The 15,317-nt window shown below is 37.6% G+C and overlaps 1 protein-coding gene across 9 annotated transcripts in view; it reads right to left on the reverse strand.

Moving 5' to 3' along the window:
- Robo1 (roundabout guidance receptor 1) overlaps positions 1-15,317 on the reverse strand; it is a 1,017,834-nt gene that overhangs the window by 67,703 nt on the left and 934,814 nt on the right. For all 9 annotated transcript variants that reach the window (XM_041678490.1, XM_041678491.1, XM_041678497.1 and 6 more), the window contains 5 exons: positions 14,833-15,004; positions 4,565-4,770; positions 3,252-3,333; positions 2,938-3,106; positions 2,584-2,750 (listed from right to left, as the gene is read on the reverse strand). In XM_041678490.1, coding sequence (XP_041534424.1) covers positions 2,584-2,750; positions 2,938-3,106; positions 3,252-3,333; positions 4,565-4,770; positions 14,833-15,004 — 796 coding nt within the window. The remainder of the gene's footprint in view (positions 1-2,583; positions 2,751-2,937; positions 3,107-3,251; positions 3,334-4,564; positions 4,771-14,832; positions 15,005-15,317) is intronic.

A 15,317-nucleotide genomic window follows, 5' to 3' on the forward strand; every position in this document is an offset into this window, starting at 1 on the left:
TGCGTTTTTGCTTTTGGAGTAGCCATATCAAGACTCTTGAATTTTTTTCTTAATTAGAATTAATTTTCAGCTATTCATTCAGTTCTACCAACTCCTGCCACTGGTCTTTTCTTAGGAGATCTAAATGGCAGGGTTGGGGTATAGCTTAGTGGTCAGGCATAACCATGTGTATAAGGAGCACTGGTTTCATTTATACTACCTTTCCAACCACAATGAAGCAAAGACTTAAAAGTCCACTTGAAAATGTAGTGTTCACAGCCAACACATTACATAATTCATGATCCAATGAATTCAAAATAAAGGGGTAAAGATGACTAGATTCACACATAATTCTGAAAATCCAAGTAAGGATAAATTTTGTTCATTTGGCAAACACATTTCTCAGTGAACTCAGACAGATTTTAGAGCTAATTTAACTGGAGTCTGTGCACTCCAATGAATCCTGACACACACCCACATCCTCCTTGAACTGGTCCGCTTATTTCAGCCTTTTATAGTTAATTTTTCAAATCACAATTCAAGTACCAGATTTTTTAATTTGCTCTATTAATTTTAATCTTGTTAGTGCTGGCTCATCATTCCAAGCTGTCAAGATATATTTAATTGAGACTCTCATTTGGCAAACTTGTTACTTTTTATACTGTTATGATTGCTGAATTTTCTATGAATCCTCCTTATTCTTAGTTTAGACACTGAACAAAGCACAAATTTGCTATGACATTAGGTAGAAAAAATAGCTTACATGCATTTTTACTAATTAGTTAATAATCTTTGTCAACTCTGGAGAAGTGAGTTCCTTAGCCTCATTTTATACTCATAGAGACTGGCTGCTTAGGCATGATCAGCTTGCTAAAAGCCACACAGCTAGACTGAGGAGATGAGATAAAAATATTCTTTATGTTAAAGTGGTATGTATATTCCCCTAGAAAGTCAGCCTCTAGTTGACATGGATTCATTTCATTATGCTATTTTACTAGCTATATAGCTGAAGGAGGCTGTTCTAACCCAAAGAAAAGGGAAAAAAATGGTGTTCATAAAACATGTGAACAATATTCTCATTTACAAATGAGTATGTCACAAAAACATTCCCATGTGTATGTCAGAATAGCATTAAGTCAGCTATCAACACTTTCGTTTAGATTCACTGGATAGGGATGCTTCCAGGGGACAGAAGTTTAAATCCATTTAGAAGCTGCTATAGTTTCTACATTCTTTACAAATGCATGCCTAATACTGCAAGCCTCAAACTGACTCAAGGCAGGCTCCAAGTATATTAAGGCTCCTGAGCAGGTGACTCACAATGGCAAATCTGCCTAGGCATCTGGGTGTGTTGAATTGATATACAAGGAACAGACATGGACATGTTCTGTAATTCAACTCTCTCTCTCTCTCTCTCTCTCTCTCTCTCTCTCTGTCTCTCTCTGTCTCTCTCTGTCTCTCTCTGTCTCTCTCTCGTGTTTGTGTGTGTGTGTGTGTGTGTGTGAGAGAGAGAGAGAGAGAGAGAGAGAGAGAGAGAGAGAGAGGGAAAGCTCTAAAGCAAAATGTCCTTCTTAAAAGACAGTTTAGCGGTACCCTACGGCTAGCCAGAATAAGCAACACTGCTGCTGTCTGCCCTCCGATACCATGAAGAAATCAGCTTGGGTCTTCCAGGCACTTTGTATATACCTTGCTTCTCTCATTATAAGTAGTCCACAGGTTTTCCTTTAGAAATATTAATTTAAGAGCCAATGTTTCTGTGTTGGGGGGTATAATTATATACTTCCAATCACCTTACTAAGATAAGCACAAGAATATTTTAACTTCGGCAACACTTGGTTTAAAGAAAAGGTAATGGCTAGATTTTCCTTCTACGAGAATACTAAACTAATGAGATCAGTAAGCAGGGAGATAGGCATCTGGCAAAAGAAGAAAATAATTTCAACCCACATAGAATAGAAAGTTCCAACGAGTATCATCTCAGGATCTGCATGTGTTAAAATCGGCTTTGCAGGCTTCCAGTCCTGATCTCTCACTCCCAACCAGCTTCACCAAAATACACAACATTTTCCACTGAAAAGTTTCCTGTCATGCCTCACACAGTGAGAGTAAGATTTGAGAACATCTAAAGACAAGAAGTCTTCTGGGGCTGGCAGGATGTTGGCTACAAAGAGGCATGATGACCAAGTTTGTAATGGTTACCTGTGTGATTTTCACAGGAGGTGCATTAACTCGGGTGGAAATTCTGAAAAATTATTTTGAAGGTTATGTGGACTGAATTTTGGCACCAACAAACTGACTCAGTTTTAAATACAATTGTAATAGCTTAAGATACTAGACTTTTAAAATTCAAAAAATTGTAAAGAATATACCAATAGTCAAAGGATATTTTTAGTGGATTTGTGAGTCTATGAGAGGCAATTCTGTATGTTATCAATCTTGATAGCCTCAGTCCAGAAAAACATAGTTTGTGGACATTATATTGTACAGCAAAAGAAAAGAGAGAACAAATGTGTAATCATAGCCTGTAACTCACACATCATGCCAGTATAGTTACAGTTACTAAGGATTAGTAGATATTTCAGGTTTCAGTCAATCAATATTTACCTTGTGTTTTCACTGGGTCTGATATTTGGCTTGGATCACTAATCCCATACGCATTTGCTGCCCTCACCAGGAAAAGGTATATTGCATTAGGTTTGAGTCCTTTGATGGCAAATGTTTCTGTTTTCACATTTTCTGCTACGGTCTGCCAGCTGCTACCAGACGCATGGCTAAGGATGGATACATACATTAGAACAAGAACATTAGATGCAAAACAACAATGAAATAAAAAAAGAGGAAGAAAGGAAAGAAGAAGGGAGGGGGAGGAAGGGAGGAGAGAGAGAGGGAGGGAGGGAGGGAGGGAGGGAGAGAGAGAGGGAGGGAGGGAGGGAACATGCAAGAACATCCACCCTCTACCTGAAGGCTTCTATAATATAAGACGTTGGGGTTGCTCCTGAGTTCAAGTTGGGCTGCCAGGATAAAGTCACTGTGTTTCTGCTGACATCTGTAACTTCAGGCTTTGAGGGGGCACTGGGGATTAAGTTGGGGTCAGTGGGTCTTGGTGGTTGAACTGGAACTCCAAATTCTAACAAATGCAGAGGGAAAAAAAGACAAATTTACACATACACGAACTGGCACATGAGAGTAGGTAGCACACTAACTTGCCTCTCACATACAAGGCCATTGGCTTTTCTTATCAAAAGAGCTCGGAGGGAAATGCCCAGACTTACCCTGGACTTCAATGTAAGCACTCCATGTCGCCTCTCCACTGGGGGTTGATGCAGTGCAGGTATACCGGCCAGTGTCACCCAGCTGTGAAAGCAGATGGAAAAGAAATATTTGGGACAATCAAGGGCCTGCCAGGCTGGAAAAACAATTACAGGTTTGTATATGGCCTATGAATATGAATAACTACATTAAAACCTGTGAACCGGAAATGTCCCTTTAGTTGAATATATTTTTCTTGAAATGGGAAGGAAAATACTGCATGACACAGAAATAAAGAATCTTTATATGGTTATCCTAACTGCAATAAAAAAAAATCTGATCTGCAGTGCTTTAACAGACTAGGTTTAGCATCAAAGATTAAGGACAAACAAATTATGTTGTATCTTCTTAAATTACTCATTTTACCCCACCTCTTATTATAATACTTGAGTCAAAACTTGAGTCTCAGAAGTAAAAACAAAATCCTTGCTGGAAAGAACACCATCTCTTCTGCAAACTCAGGAGCTGCATGCTAAAGCCATAAACTTCCCCTGATTGAACAACTCTTCTTTTTCAAATCTCATCATCATCTGACTCTGGCCATGGCAAGAGCAATATGCAACAGTTGCCAAAAAGAACTACAAACTTTGGTGGCACACAAAATCGACTGTGATGTTGATCCAAAACTCCAAAGAAGCCACCTATACCACAGAGCCAGGCAACTGAAGCAACTGTTGATCCCAGCCTGATACTGTCGTTTCATCTCTCTTAAAAGCCCAACTGACCCAGACCACAAAAGAAAAATTGAAATCAAAACAATGTAAGGATTGATACAAAAGAAAAATCAAAATCAGAGCAACTGGTAAATCCCTACATTTGTTTCGACAAATCTGTGGGCTTTTACATTTTCATGATTTGAAATGTTAGTGCACGGCTCTATGAGGGCTATTTATGTGTATGATATCCTGTAATTGCAAAACACTGAACCAAACAGTCATCACAGAAACACTGCTCAAGTCCACTGTGCATAAAACAGGACTAGTAAATTTCCTTTTCTAGTGTCCTGTAAAATGCCTTGTATCAGACCATACACATGGAAGGCATACCACCTCTTAGGTCCCCAACCATTTTATGTCTCTCAAAGCACTTCCTTCTACCTCCACAGGACCTTAAATTACTTGCCATGCCTCAAATCACCTTAAGTATACACAGATGCATAATAATGAAATGTATCTTATTTAGTATTTCCTCTAGGTTATTGTATTTCAACACTAGCTGCTGCCGTTAAAAATAAAGTGGAACCAAGGAGTAAGTCCACGACATCTTTGAAAGTTACCTTAGCATATCGGATCTGCAGCATGCCGGTCTCCAGCTGTTTGATCCGAGAATCTTGGGTTGAAACAAGGACTCCATCCTTCCTCCACAGAATTGTGGGCACTGGACTGCCTGTGGCTACACAGCTGAGGACTAAAGTACCATCCACTGCTACAGTCTGATTCACAGGACCTTGTCGAATGACTGGGGGAGGCCGGTCTGCAATCACTGCCAAAAGAAACAACAGGAAATAGATTTCTGCAACTGGAAGCAATTTTCTAATCATCTGAGCAACAGCCATTGCTGTAGGCTTTGAAAAAAGAAACTAAAGATAATTAAACAAGTAATTAAAGGGGAGACATGCATTATTCAAAACGCATTTACATGATGCACTGATTAGGAATATTAAAATGAGATACAGTGTACGCCGTTCCAATGACCAACTAGGCCTGAGCCAGTTGCATTATCTAAGGACTGATCTAAGTGTTCAGAAATTAAACAAGAGCTGTGGCTGGTGAAGAAGGCATATAGTATTGAGAATAGACTATTGTAAACATGAAAAAGCACAAGAAATAGAGACATTTAACACATTTACCCCATAGATATGTATGAGACAGAATTTAATGAATGAATCAAAGCCAACTTGATTTCACAATTGTTTTGTCTCCAACAACCACCTTCACCATGAAATAAAGCTGCCATGCCAGAATGTTTGACAATTTTGGATTTAAAAAGGTGCTTTGGACTCTCATTTATAGAATTAAATTTGCAATCTTTTTATCTCAGAATCCTCTCTCTCTCTCTCTTTCTCTCTCTCTGGGATGTATGTGTATGCATATGTGTTTCCAGGGGTGTGCACACTCGTACACGCGTACACACACGTGTATCTATGTGTATGGTGTGAGGGCACGCATATGTGGGTGAGTGTGCATGCATGCCTAAGCAAGTGAGTGCAGAGTCCAGAGGTTGATGTTGGGTGTCTTCTTATACTGCTCTCTGCTTTATTTATGAACTGGTCTCTCCCTGAACGAAGGATTTAAGGCTTTTGCCAGTCCAGAGATCCAGCTTGTATTGGGAATCCCCTCTCCTGTCCTGAATGCTTGGATTACAGCTTAGGGCCCCACCCACTCAGCCTTCACGCTGGTCCTAGGGATATACTCCATTCCCCACATTTGCGAAGTAGGTGCTTTATCCTCTAGGCAGTGTCTCTAGGACTTGGAAATAAGTTTTCTACTGAAATATATACACAGCTTAAAAAATAACACTATCGCGCTGTAATGGATCCAGGGACACTGGGAATCTACCCAATAGCATTGTTTGTAGGCTAATCAAACTAGATGACTGAAGACGACGTCCAAACTTGGCAGACTCCACTACCCCCTCTTAGACTCAGCCAATACTGTTTGTTTGCTTGTTTCTAATTGAAGATAGACTTTTTTTTCCCATACAATATATTCAGCTTACAATTTCGTTCATCTCTTCCAGATACTCCCCACCTTCTCACTCATACAACAAGTGCATGCATTCTTTCTCTATTGCTTTACAAAGAAAACAGGCAAATAAAAAGACCAACCAAGATAGAGCAGAACAGAGAGAAAGAAAAAGCACAGGAAGAATACGCACACACAGACACGTTGCCCAGAAAACCCCAAGACTGTATTTTATACTAACTTTAATCTACTTTGAAAAGGGACCAACAAAACAATTTTTATTATAAGTAAATAAAATTATTGTAAAATACAAAATGCCTGAAAAAGGCTATATCTTAAATCCACTATTTTTTATGAGACTCTAACACAAGTATAGAGGACAAAGGACAACAGTAGAAAAATGTTCCCATCTCTTGACGGAGGCAGCTTATCAAGCTCCATTGATTTAGTTAAAATGAGTAAGAGCTGTGTGTTCAATTTCAGGAAATCGTCTTCAATCATTAAGCTTTAGAATCTTGACTCTCTTAAAAGCCCGATCCAAAAGTTTAAAACAGGAAAAGATGCAAATATGCGAGAGAGAATTCTGACAAGTTGTCTGATTAAAGGAATCTGGCTGCCAGGACAACTAAATTTTGGATGCAATAATTTGCGAATCTGGATGTGTCATTTCAAAGCTTCATGCACCAAGGATTTTCACAAGCTGGAGTAACACTTCAATTTGTTCCTCGTTTATCATGCAATGATTATTAGTTTTACGTGTTCACATTAAAAAAGCAATTAAATGAAATCAGCAACTGCACACTGCAATCCAGTTCCCCAGTTCTCCCCACGCCATCCTTACTCCAGCAGCATGGGGAAATCTCAAGACTGGAGTTACACTTGGCAGGAGTGTTGTAGACACTACGCTCTTGGAAAATGTAAGCCAGCAATTCCTTTGCTTAGAATTTTAAAAGTCTTCTCTGTATTATCTGTGGAGGCTTGCTGTTGTCCAATTGCAGATTTCTTCTGCTAAACCCACCGGGGATTTCTAAAAGCACCGGTGCTCCACTGATTATCAGAATGAATATATATTTCCAGGCATTAAATGAATTAGTAATAAAGGGTCTCACTCCAAATGATTATCATTATGGCTATTACTAGCATGGCTTATATTTGGTAGTCTTGTTATATTTAGGAACCATAAAATGTCAGGGTCTATTATAATTAATATCTCATTACCCGGAGGTCCTTTATAAGGTATCTTGTGTAGCTACACAATTCTATCCTAACCCAGCTCATTGATGGTTTCTTTCACTTATTTCTGCATAATTTCTACTGGGTGGTTAACAAAAACAAAGCAATGAAAAGATCCTTCCATCATCTGCCACCCATGTGTTTGCTAAGTTCTTTATATTCTCGAATCCCCACTCCTTTTTCTGTCTATGTGTAGTATGCATGCATGTGTTTATGCATGAGCATGTCAATGCATGTTCCTGGAGAACAAAGTCTGATCTCCCTCCTCACTGCTCTCCATTTTACTTACTTAAGGTGTCTTGTTGAGTCAGGAGCAGCACAACATAGACTAGCCTAGGCAGCTGACTCACCCCAGGGATTCCATGCTACTGCCTCCGGAGTGCTGAGATTACTCTTACATAGGTTCGAAGAGTCCAAACTCTGGTCCTCACATTTGCAGGGTGGTTTTATCCACTGAGCCCTCTTTCCCAACTTCTCCATTTTTAAATCTATAAAATGAGGATACTAACAGTTGTTCAAACTAGCTTAGGAGATCTCCATGGGTACTGAGATGAAATAGTAGTCATGAATGTGCTCAGGTAATTGCAAAAGGCCAGACATTCACATGCACTATGCAGTGTCGTCTTTCCTTGTCTGGCAACAGTTAATATAGAAATCAGAACTGAAAAAAATGTAGGACTTCATTAAAGCTCTTGTACAGTTTTAGGTACAGAAAATAAAACTATGAAGTTTTCATCAATGGGTACAAAGTATAAGGAAATGAATGCTCCAGTTTATATCAACAAATATGGTCCATTTATAAATAAAATCTAAATTCACCATTTGTAAGACAAATTTCAAACCAGTGTCTGATATATTACACTGGAATTATGAGAAAGAGATATCAGGCAATGTAATAGGGAGTATAAGAAGCAGACTATGTTTAATGAAGCAAATAAATACATGGATTTTTAGGGAAAACTATACAGATAGTGACTGGTACACATAAAAAATTCCCACGTGTCTCTCAATGAAGATCAAAGTAAACTCTACAACTGTTATCCTTTTCCAAGTGCTCTAGAAGGCTATATATTCAAATTAGAGATTTAGGATATAAAGTATTATAGGTAATTCTTGTATCATCATCCCCTTCTGGGAATCAGAGGCTGATACTTTGAAGTTCAAGTGGCTTGTCTAAATCAAAGGAGCTGGAGAACGGTCCCTTTATGCTGTATACCAGCTTTATCAGTGAGGAATACACGTGTTTTAAAATAACGCTTGCTATTCAGTGATTTTTATTTCTCTTATAATCTCATAGTAAGCAGTTATTAATGTGCACATTCAGTGTTAGTAAGGCTGGACCACAGGCACAGGCACCACTCCACAGACAGTAACTACTCCCATGCCTCATGTTTTATTCTGCTTTTGCCTTTATTGTGTTTGCCAACAACACAGAAGGTCAAGAAGATAAAGTCAAATAATATGGAGAACATACTCTCTCTACAAGCCACCAGGTTGACAGAGTTAGTGCTATAAAAATATTGACATTGCCAGCACGCACTATAAATAGCCCGAGCTATGAAGGACAAGTCTACGGTTGTTTGAATAATATTAAAGAATTCAAAACAAAACAAATAAACCAAAAGACTAAGCTAATATATAGCACAAAAATAACAGGTAAAATAAAACCTCAACAACACATACATACAAACTTCATATGAATCCTCACAGAAACTGTGAAGTTAAACAAGATATTTACTGCTGAGAATAAAATGGCTTCTAGAGATTTTTTTTATTTGAGATTTATTTATTTTATTTTGTGAATATGAATGTTTGTTTGCATGTCTGTATATATACCTCTTATATGTCTGGTTGCCACTTAGGCAACCAGACGGTTCCAGATGCTCTTGGGTTATAGATAGTCGTGAGCCACTATGTGGGTGCTGGTGACTGAACCTGGGTCTTCTGTATAAGCATCAAGTGCTCTTAACTGCTGAGTTTCCTTATAGTTTCAGGATAAAATTCACAAATATAGAAACTTTTTCTAAAATGAAAGTAAAAGTTGTATATGCTACATCAACAGATGAGTGATTCATAATAATGTCATCAGTTGTTATATAGAAATGTTGATGTTTTTATAATTGTATGATTTTAAATTTTATTTCATTTTTATGTGTTTTAAATGACAAGCTTTCTTTTTTAAAGATTTATTTATTTATTATGTATGCAACATTATGCCTCCATGTATGCCCATGTACCAGAAGAGGGTGTCATATCTCATTACAGATGGTTGTGAGCCACCATGTGGTTGCTGGGAACTGAACTCACAACCTCTGGAAGAGCAGCCAGTGCTGTTAACCACTGAGCCATCTCTCCAGCCCCCATGACAAGCTTTCCTTATTCTTGACAATTTCACATGTATACAATGAAAAAATGATCATATCCCCCTTCTCTCCTCTAACTTCCTCCTTTTCCCCTCTGTGTTGTATGGTTTTTGGGACAACTTGACACAAGCTAGAATCATCTGAAAGGATGAAATCTCAACTGAGAAATTGCCTACCCCAGACTGGGCTGTAGACAAGCCAGTGGAGCATTTTCTTAATTAGGGATTGATAAGGGAGGGCCCAGCCCATTGTGGCTACTGCTATGCCTGGATGGTAGCCCTGGGTTCTATAAGAACTGGCTTTCTCCTATAATCAGATTGGTGACTACCCTAATTGTCATCAGAGAGCCTTTATCTAGTAACTGATAGAAGCAGATGCAGAGACCCAAGCACTGGGTCAAACTCTGGGAATCCTGTTGAAGAGGAGGAGAAGGGTTGTCAAGGTCATGGTGGGAAACCAACAGAGATAGGTGACCTAAACTCCTGGGAGCTCATGGATTCTACATCAATACCTAGGGAGCCTACATGGGACTGACATAGACCTTCTACCCATAAAAAGTAACAGTTTTATAGCTTTGTCTGTTTCTAGGGCTCCTAGCAGTGGGTTCAGGACCTGTCCCTTTTGCTAGATCTCACTTTTGGGGAACCTATTGCCTATGCTAGGATGCCTCACTCAGCCTTGATGCAGGGGAAGGAACATGGTCCTTCTTTGACTTGATATGCCATGCTTCGTTAATTCCCATGAAAGCCTTGCCCAGATGGGGCAGGGCACATGGGAGATGGGAAGAGGGAATGGAAAAATAGGAAGAAAGGGAAACTGTGATGGGTATGTAAAATAAATGAAAAGAAAATTTAATTTAAAAAAAGACAAAGTAAAAAAAAATAAAGCAGTCTAAGCAAGCCATGAGGAACAGGTAGTAAGCAACACTCCTACATGGCCTCTAAATCACCTCTTGCCTTCAAGATCCTGTCCTGCTTTAGTTCCTTCTTTGATTTCCTTCAATGATAAACAGTGATTTTGAAGTATGAGATGAAATGCTGCAGGATAACGCACTTGTACACTGTAAAGATTTGTTCCTCATATTGGTTTAATAAAATGCTGATTGGCCAGTAGCCAGGCTGGAAGTATAGGCAGGACAACCAGATTAGGAGAATTCTGGGAAGAGGAAAGGTGGAGACTCAGTCGACATCCAGAAGCAGAGGAAGCAAGATAAACGCCTCACTGAAAAAGATACCAAGCCACATGGCTAAACATAGACAAGAATTATGGATTAATTTAAGATGCAAGAGTTAGCTAATAACAAGCCAGAGCTAATAGGCCAAACAGTTTATAACTAAAATAAGTCTCTGTGTGATTCTTTGGGACTGAACAGCTGCAGATTGGGTGGGTCAGAAACTTCCATCAACAATGAAATACTTTCCTTGCCAAGTTGCTTTTGATCATGTATTTTATCACAGCAATAAAAACCGAAACCAAGACCCCTCCGAACATATCTCCCTAAAAATTTCATGGCTTATTTTAAACGTGTGTGTGTGTGTGTGTGTGTGTGTGTACACTCACGTATGCACACATATGTTTCCATCTATGTGTGGAGGCCAAACTTTTACTTTTGTTCTTTATTGCTCCCTACAGTGTTTTAAAACAGGGTCTCTCCTGAACCTGGATCTCATTGATTAACAAGGCGATAATTGGCCTACTTAGTGCTTAGCTTACAAACCTGTGCCCTTGCCTGGCTTTTTGTGTGGGTTTGGGGAGAATCCAAACTCAGATCTATGGGCTTATACAGCAGATTGTTTATAGAGTGAACCATCTCCCAAACCTACAAATCCTTTTTTTTTAATTCTGAGAATAGAAGGAAAATTGAGCAGTTTAGTTTTTTTCTTATTTTATTAATGACTATACAAAGATGCAATTGTAAGCATATGTACAACTTTTAAATTTCTTTCTATTAGATGGTCTTCAGAATTATGATCTAATGGCTACAATATGAAATATTTACCACAAACACATTTTAGGTCATTTTGAATTGCTAAAGCCAGGGAACATACAGTATATATCAAAGGCAAGAATAAGATACTGAATTTTTTGACAAAGACAATTCTGGTGTTGAAGTCTAACTAACCAAGACTTAGTTGTTCCTTGGTTGTTTTTTCTTGACACTTGAGACTATCTACTGAGCATTTACCACATTATATCGGGGTAGATACTAAGCAAATATTAACTAGACTAAACCGAAAATGGCTCAAATTTCATGGAACTTGCATTGAAATGAAAGATAGAGGAGCCCAATATAAAACAAGAAACACAATAAAGGATGCAATAAATCTGTGTGTAGATGGCAGATATAGGAGCATAGGACTCATATTTGGTGGGTTAGGGCAAACTCCTTGCAGAGAGTAAAATTCAAGTTATTGTAAACTGATGGAGGAAGGTCATTGGCTAATAAAGGAACTGCCCTGGCCCATTTTATTTGTTAGAGGATAGTAGGGAGGAGTAAACAGAACAGAACGCTGGGAGGATAAGGAAGTGAGCTCAGAGACTTGACAGCTCTCCTCTAGGGAGCAGACGCCTGAGAGAGACGCCATGCCCCGCTCCCGGCATGAAGCTCCGACCCAGGATGGACTAGGCTAGAATCTTCCCGGTAAGACCGGTTCTCACAGATTATTAGAGATGGGTTGATCGGGATGTGAGAATTAGCCTGTAAGTGCTAGAGCTAAAGGGCCAAGCAGTGCTTAAAAGAATACAGTGTCTGTGTAATTATTTTGGGGCATAAGCTAGCCGAGCAGGCGGCCGGGGTGCTGGGAACGCAGCCCCGCCGCCCCCATTACTACAGTAAACATGTACAAAGGAAAGACACACAAGCAGTATGACACAGTGAAGCATGCACACAGCTTGGCAATCAGAAGAAAGACAGCAAACTGTCAGGTGGGTCCACTGCACAGCACATTCCAGGACAGTAAACATCCTGAAATGTCCAGCCTACTCTAAAAACAAACAAAACAAACAAAAAACCAAAAAAACCCGTCTTTACAAAATCTACCAAACTCACTGTTATCTCCAAAAATCCATATCAAGACTCCCCATGTGAAAACATGAATATCTTACTTTGAAGTTAGGATTAAAAAGAATATATCCACTGTTATAATAAGTTACTCACTACACAGACAATGAGGACATGAAAGGAGACAAAGGGTCTTTATAATATATATTCATTTATCTCTAAACTATGTTTGTCATTTAAATGTTTCTATATGGGGAAAATAAGAAGTCAGGCTATTTTTATTCTTAGTTACTACATTTCTAACAAATACTTCATAATAATCTACATAGAAACATTAGAAAAATTGAAAGAATTTATCAAGGTTGTTTGATGAAAAGTTAACACATAAAAAATCAACTGAAAAATTAAATACTTTTCTCAAACAATTCAATAATGAAAAATTTATATATAGACATTTCAAAAATACTTAGGTACAACTGAAAAGTTTATACAACTATTTATATCCCAAAATTATAGACATTATTGAGATACTGAGAGATATTAAAGAAAATCTGAATAAATTGAGAAAGATATATATGGGATATACATCATTTCTCTGAGTTGAAAACTTTAGATTATGAAAAAACAAATTAAAAATGTCTACAGCTTTGTTTGTATAGGGTATGGACTCTTACGTGGCATTTATAACCAAGTTAGCAAAGCTAAAATAAGGAATTCAAAGAGTCTTTAAGCCTGATTACAAACTACAACAACCAAGTCTATATGAAGTAAACAGATCTGTGGAAAAAAGCAGAGTATGTATTGTCCACGAATCTCGGCTCAGTTTAATTTAAATAAAATGGTAATGTAGTTAAATGTGAAAAGTATGGTCTTTTCTAGAAATAATGTAGAACCAATAGCTTTATGTGCATTTTAATCCTAGCATTGGAAAAGCAGAGACAATAGGATCTTGGGAGCAATCCAGGCATACAGCCTATCTACTTGGCCAGTTCTTGGTCAACAAAAGAGTGTGTCTCAAGACCAAGTAGAAGGCACTTGAATAACAAAACCTGAAGCTGTCCCACAGTCTTTGCCTGCATCACGCACATCTACACAAATGAATAAAAGACACACAAACACCAGAGTCAATTAGGGAGAAGTAATAGCTGCCATCTTTATTCCTGACTCTCTCCCTTTATTCCATTCCCATCTTTCTCCTTGGAATACATGAAGTGCTTACCTTTTATGCTCCTTATCTACTGCTTGAAATTAAAAATATAAAATAATTCTAATATTTCAAATGAATCCAGTAATAAAAACAATAGGCATGTCATTTTAATTTCAAAGTCTTCTGCGGTAATGCTTTCTTGATTACACACATGCAAACATATATTATGTATATTACATACATGTTATATACACATAAATATATTTTTAAATATCTAAAATATATTTATCTAGTATATGTATAGGTATCTTGCCATGTAAGATAAATACATGCACATATATATCTATTTCACATATTTATATGCATTTTCTTTAATGAAATAAATATATATTAATAAATTACAATCTTATAAATGTACATATACATGTGCACATGTATAAATATATGTTTATAAGCAATTTAGAGCTTCTTTTATCCTTTTAAAAATCATTACATAATTGATTACATGGTTAGAGATTTTTTTCAGTTGTCCTGTCTTTATAATGTATTTGCCAGCAGCAAATCAAGTTTAGGGAACTAATAAATAGAATGAACCAGACTATCAAGAGAAAATATCCTAGTGTTATTTGTCAGATTCTGGATTATTTCTATTTCAATAAATTGAGATACATGGGATATGCTGGATAAATATCATTTTTTTCTAGTCAAAAACCAGGTTATTAAGACTCAAAATAAAAAAATATAGATTTAGTAGCTCTCAGTCTTATTTTTCTCAATTTAGAGACAATAGTAGAAATGGGGATTTATAGTAAGAGACGACAAAGAGACTGCCTCTTATTTTTTCTGGGTCTAAAACATGACTACTTTCTTAACCCAGAGTTTCAGAATAAACTTATTCATGAGGAATTTCTGAGCTTTAGGAATCCGAACAGGTGATAGAGAAGTTTCGCATGTGTTAGTTAAATAAGAACAGTAGCGTCACTATCGTATTGACACCAGCTATACTTTACACTAAATAACTGTAAGGAAGAAGGCAAAGCCTGCATGAAAACATGCACAGGCTCCTTCAGAGCTGAACATAACTTGGATATTTCGAAAGAAAACGTTTTACTTTACCATCAGTAACTTCCAAATAAGCCTTTGTGATGATGCTTCCAGCAACATTTAAAGTCTGACAGATATAATAACCCACATCAGACCGCTGCACGTTAGTAATCGTGAGGTCTCCAGTCTGGGACACTGAAAACCGGCTGGATGATTGGGGTGGCTGGTACGAGAAAAGCAGATTCTAAAACCAGAATTGGGGAGAAAAGAACAGAAACAGGTTAACAGCCAAATTCTAATTGTATGGCACAATTATTTGCATATGTCAATATATGTATAAATATATACATAATATATACATATAGATATAAATTAAATATTCTTTCACCACAAATCCACATATATTGATGTGCACATGTATAAATACATATTATTAAACATAGTTTAATAATACAAAGCTCAATGAAGTTATATGCAAACTGTTACAGTTCTCAATATCAACATGCATATTTATAACCATCCATTTGAGATTAATATTGAACATATAAGAAGACTAA

The sequence above is a fragment of the Microtus oregoni genome, unplaced genomic scaffold (assembly GCF_018167655.1).
Source record: "Microtus oregoni isolate MIOR12 unplaced genomic scaffold, Mior012 000030F_ref0000283, whole genome shotgun sequence".
NCBI lineage: Eukaryota > Metazoa > Chordata > Mammalia > Rodentia > Cricetidae > Microtus > Microtus oregoni.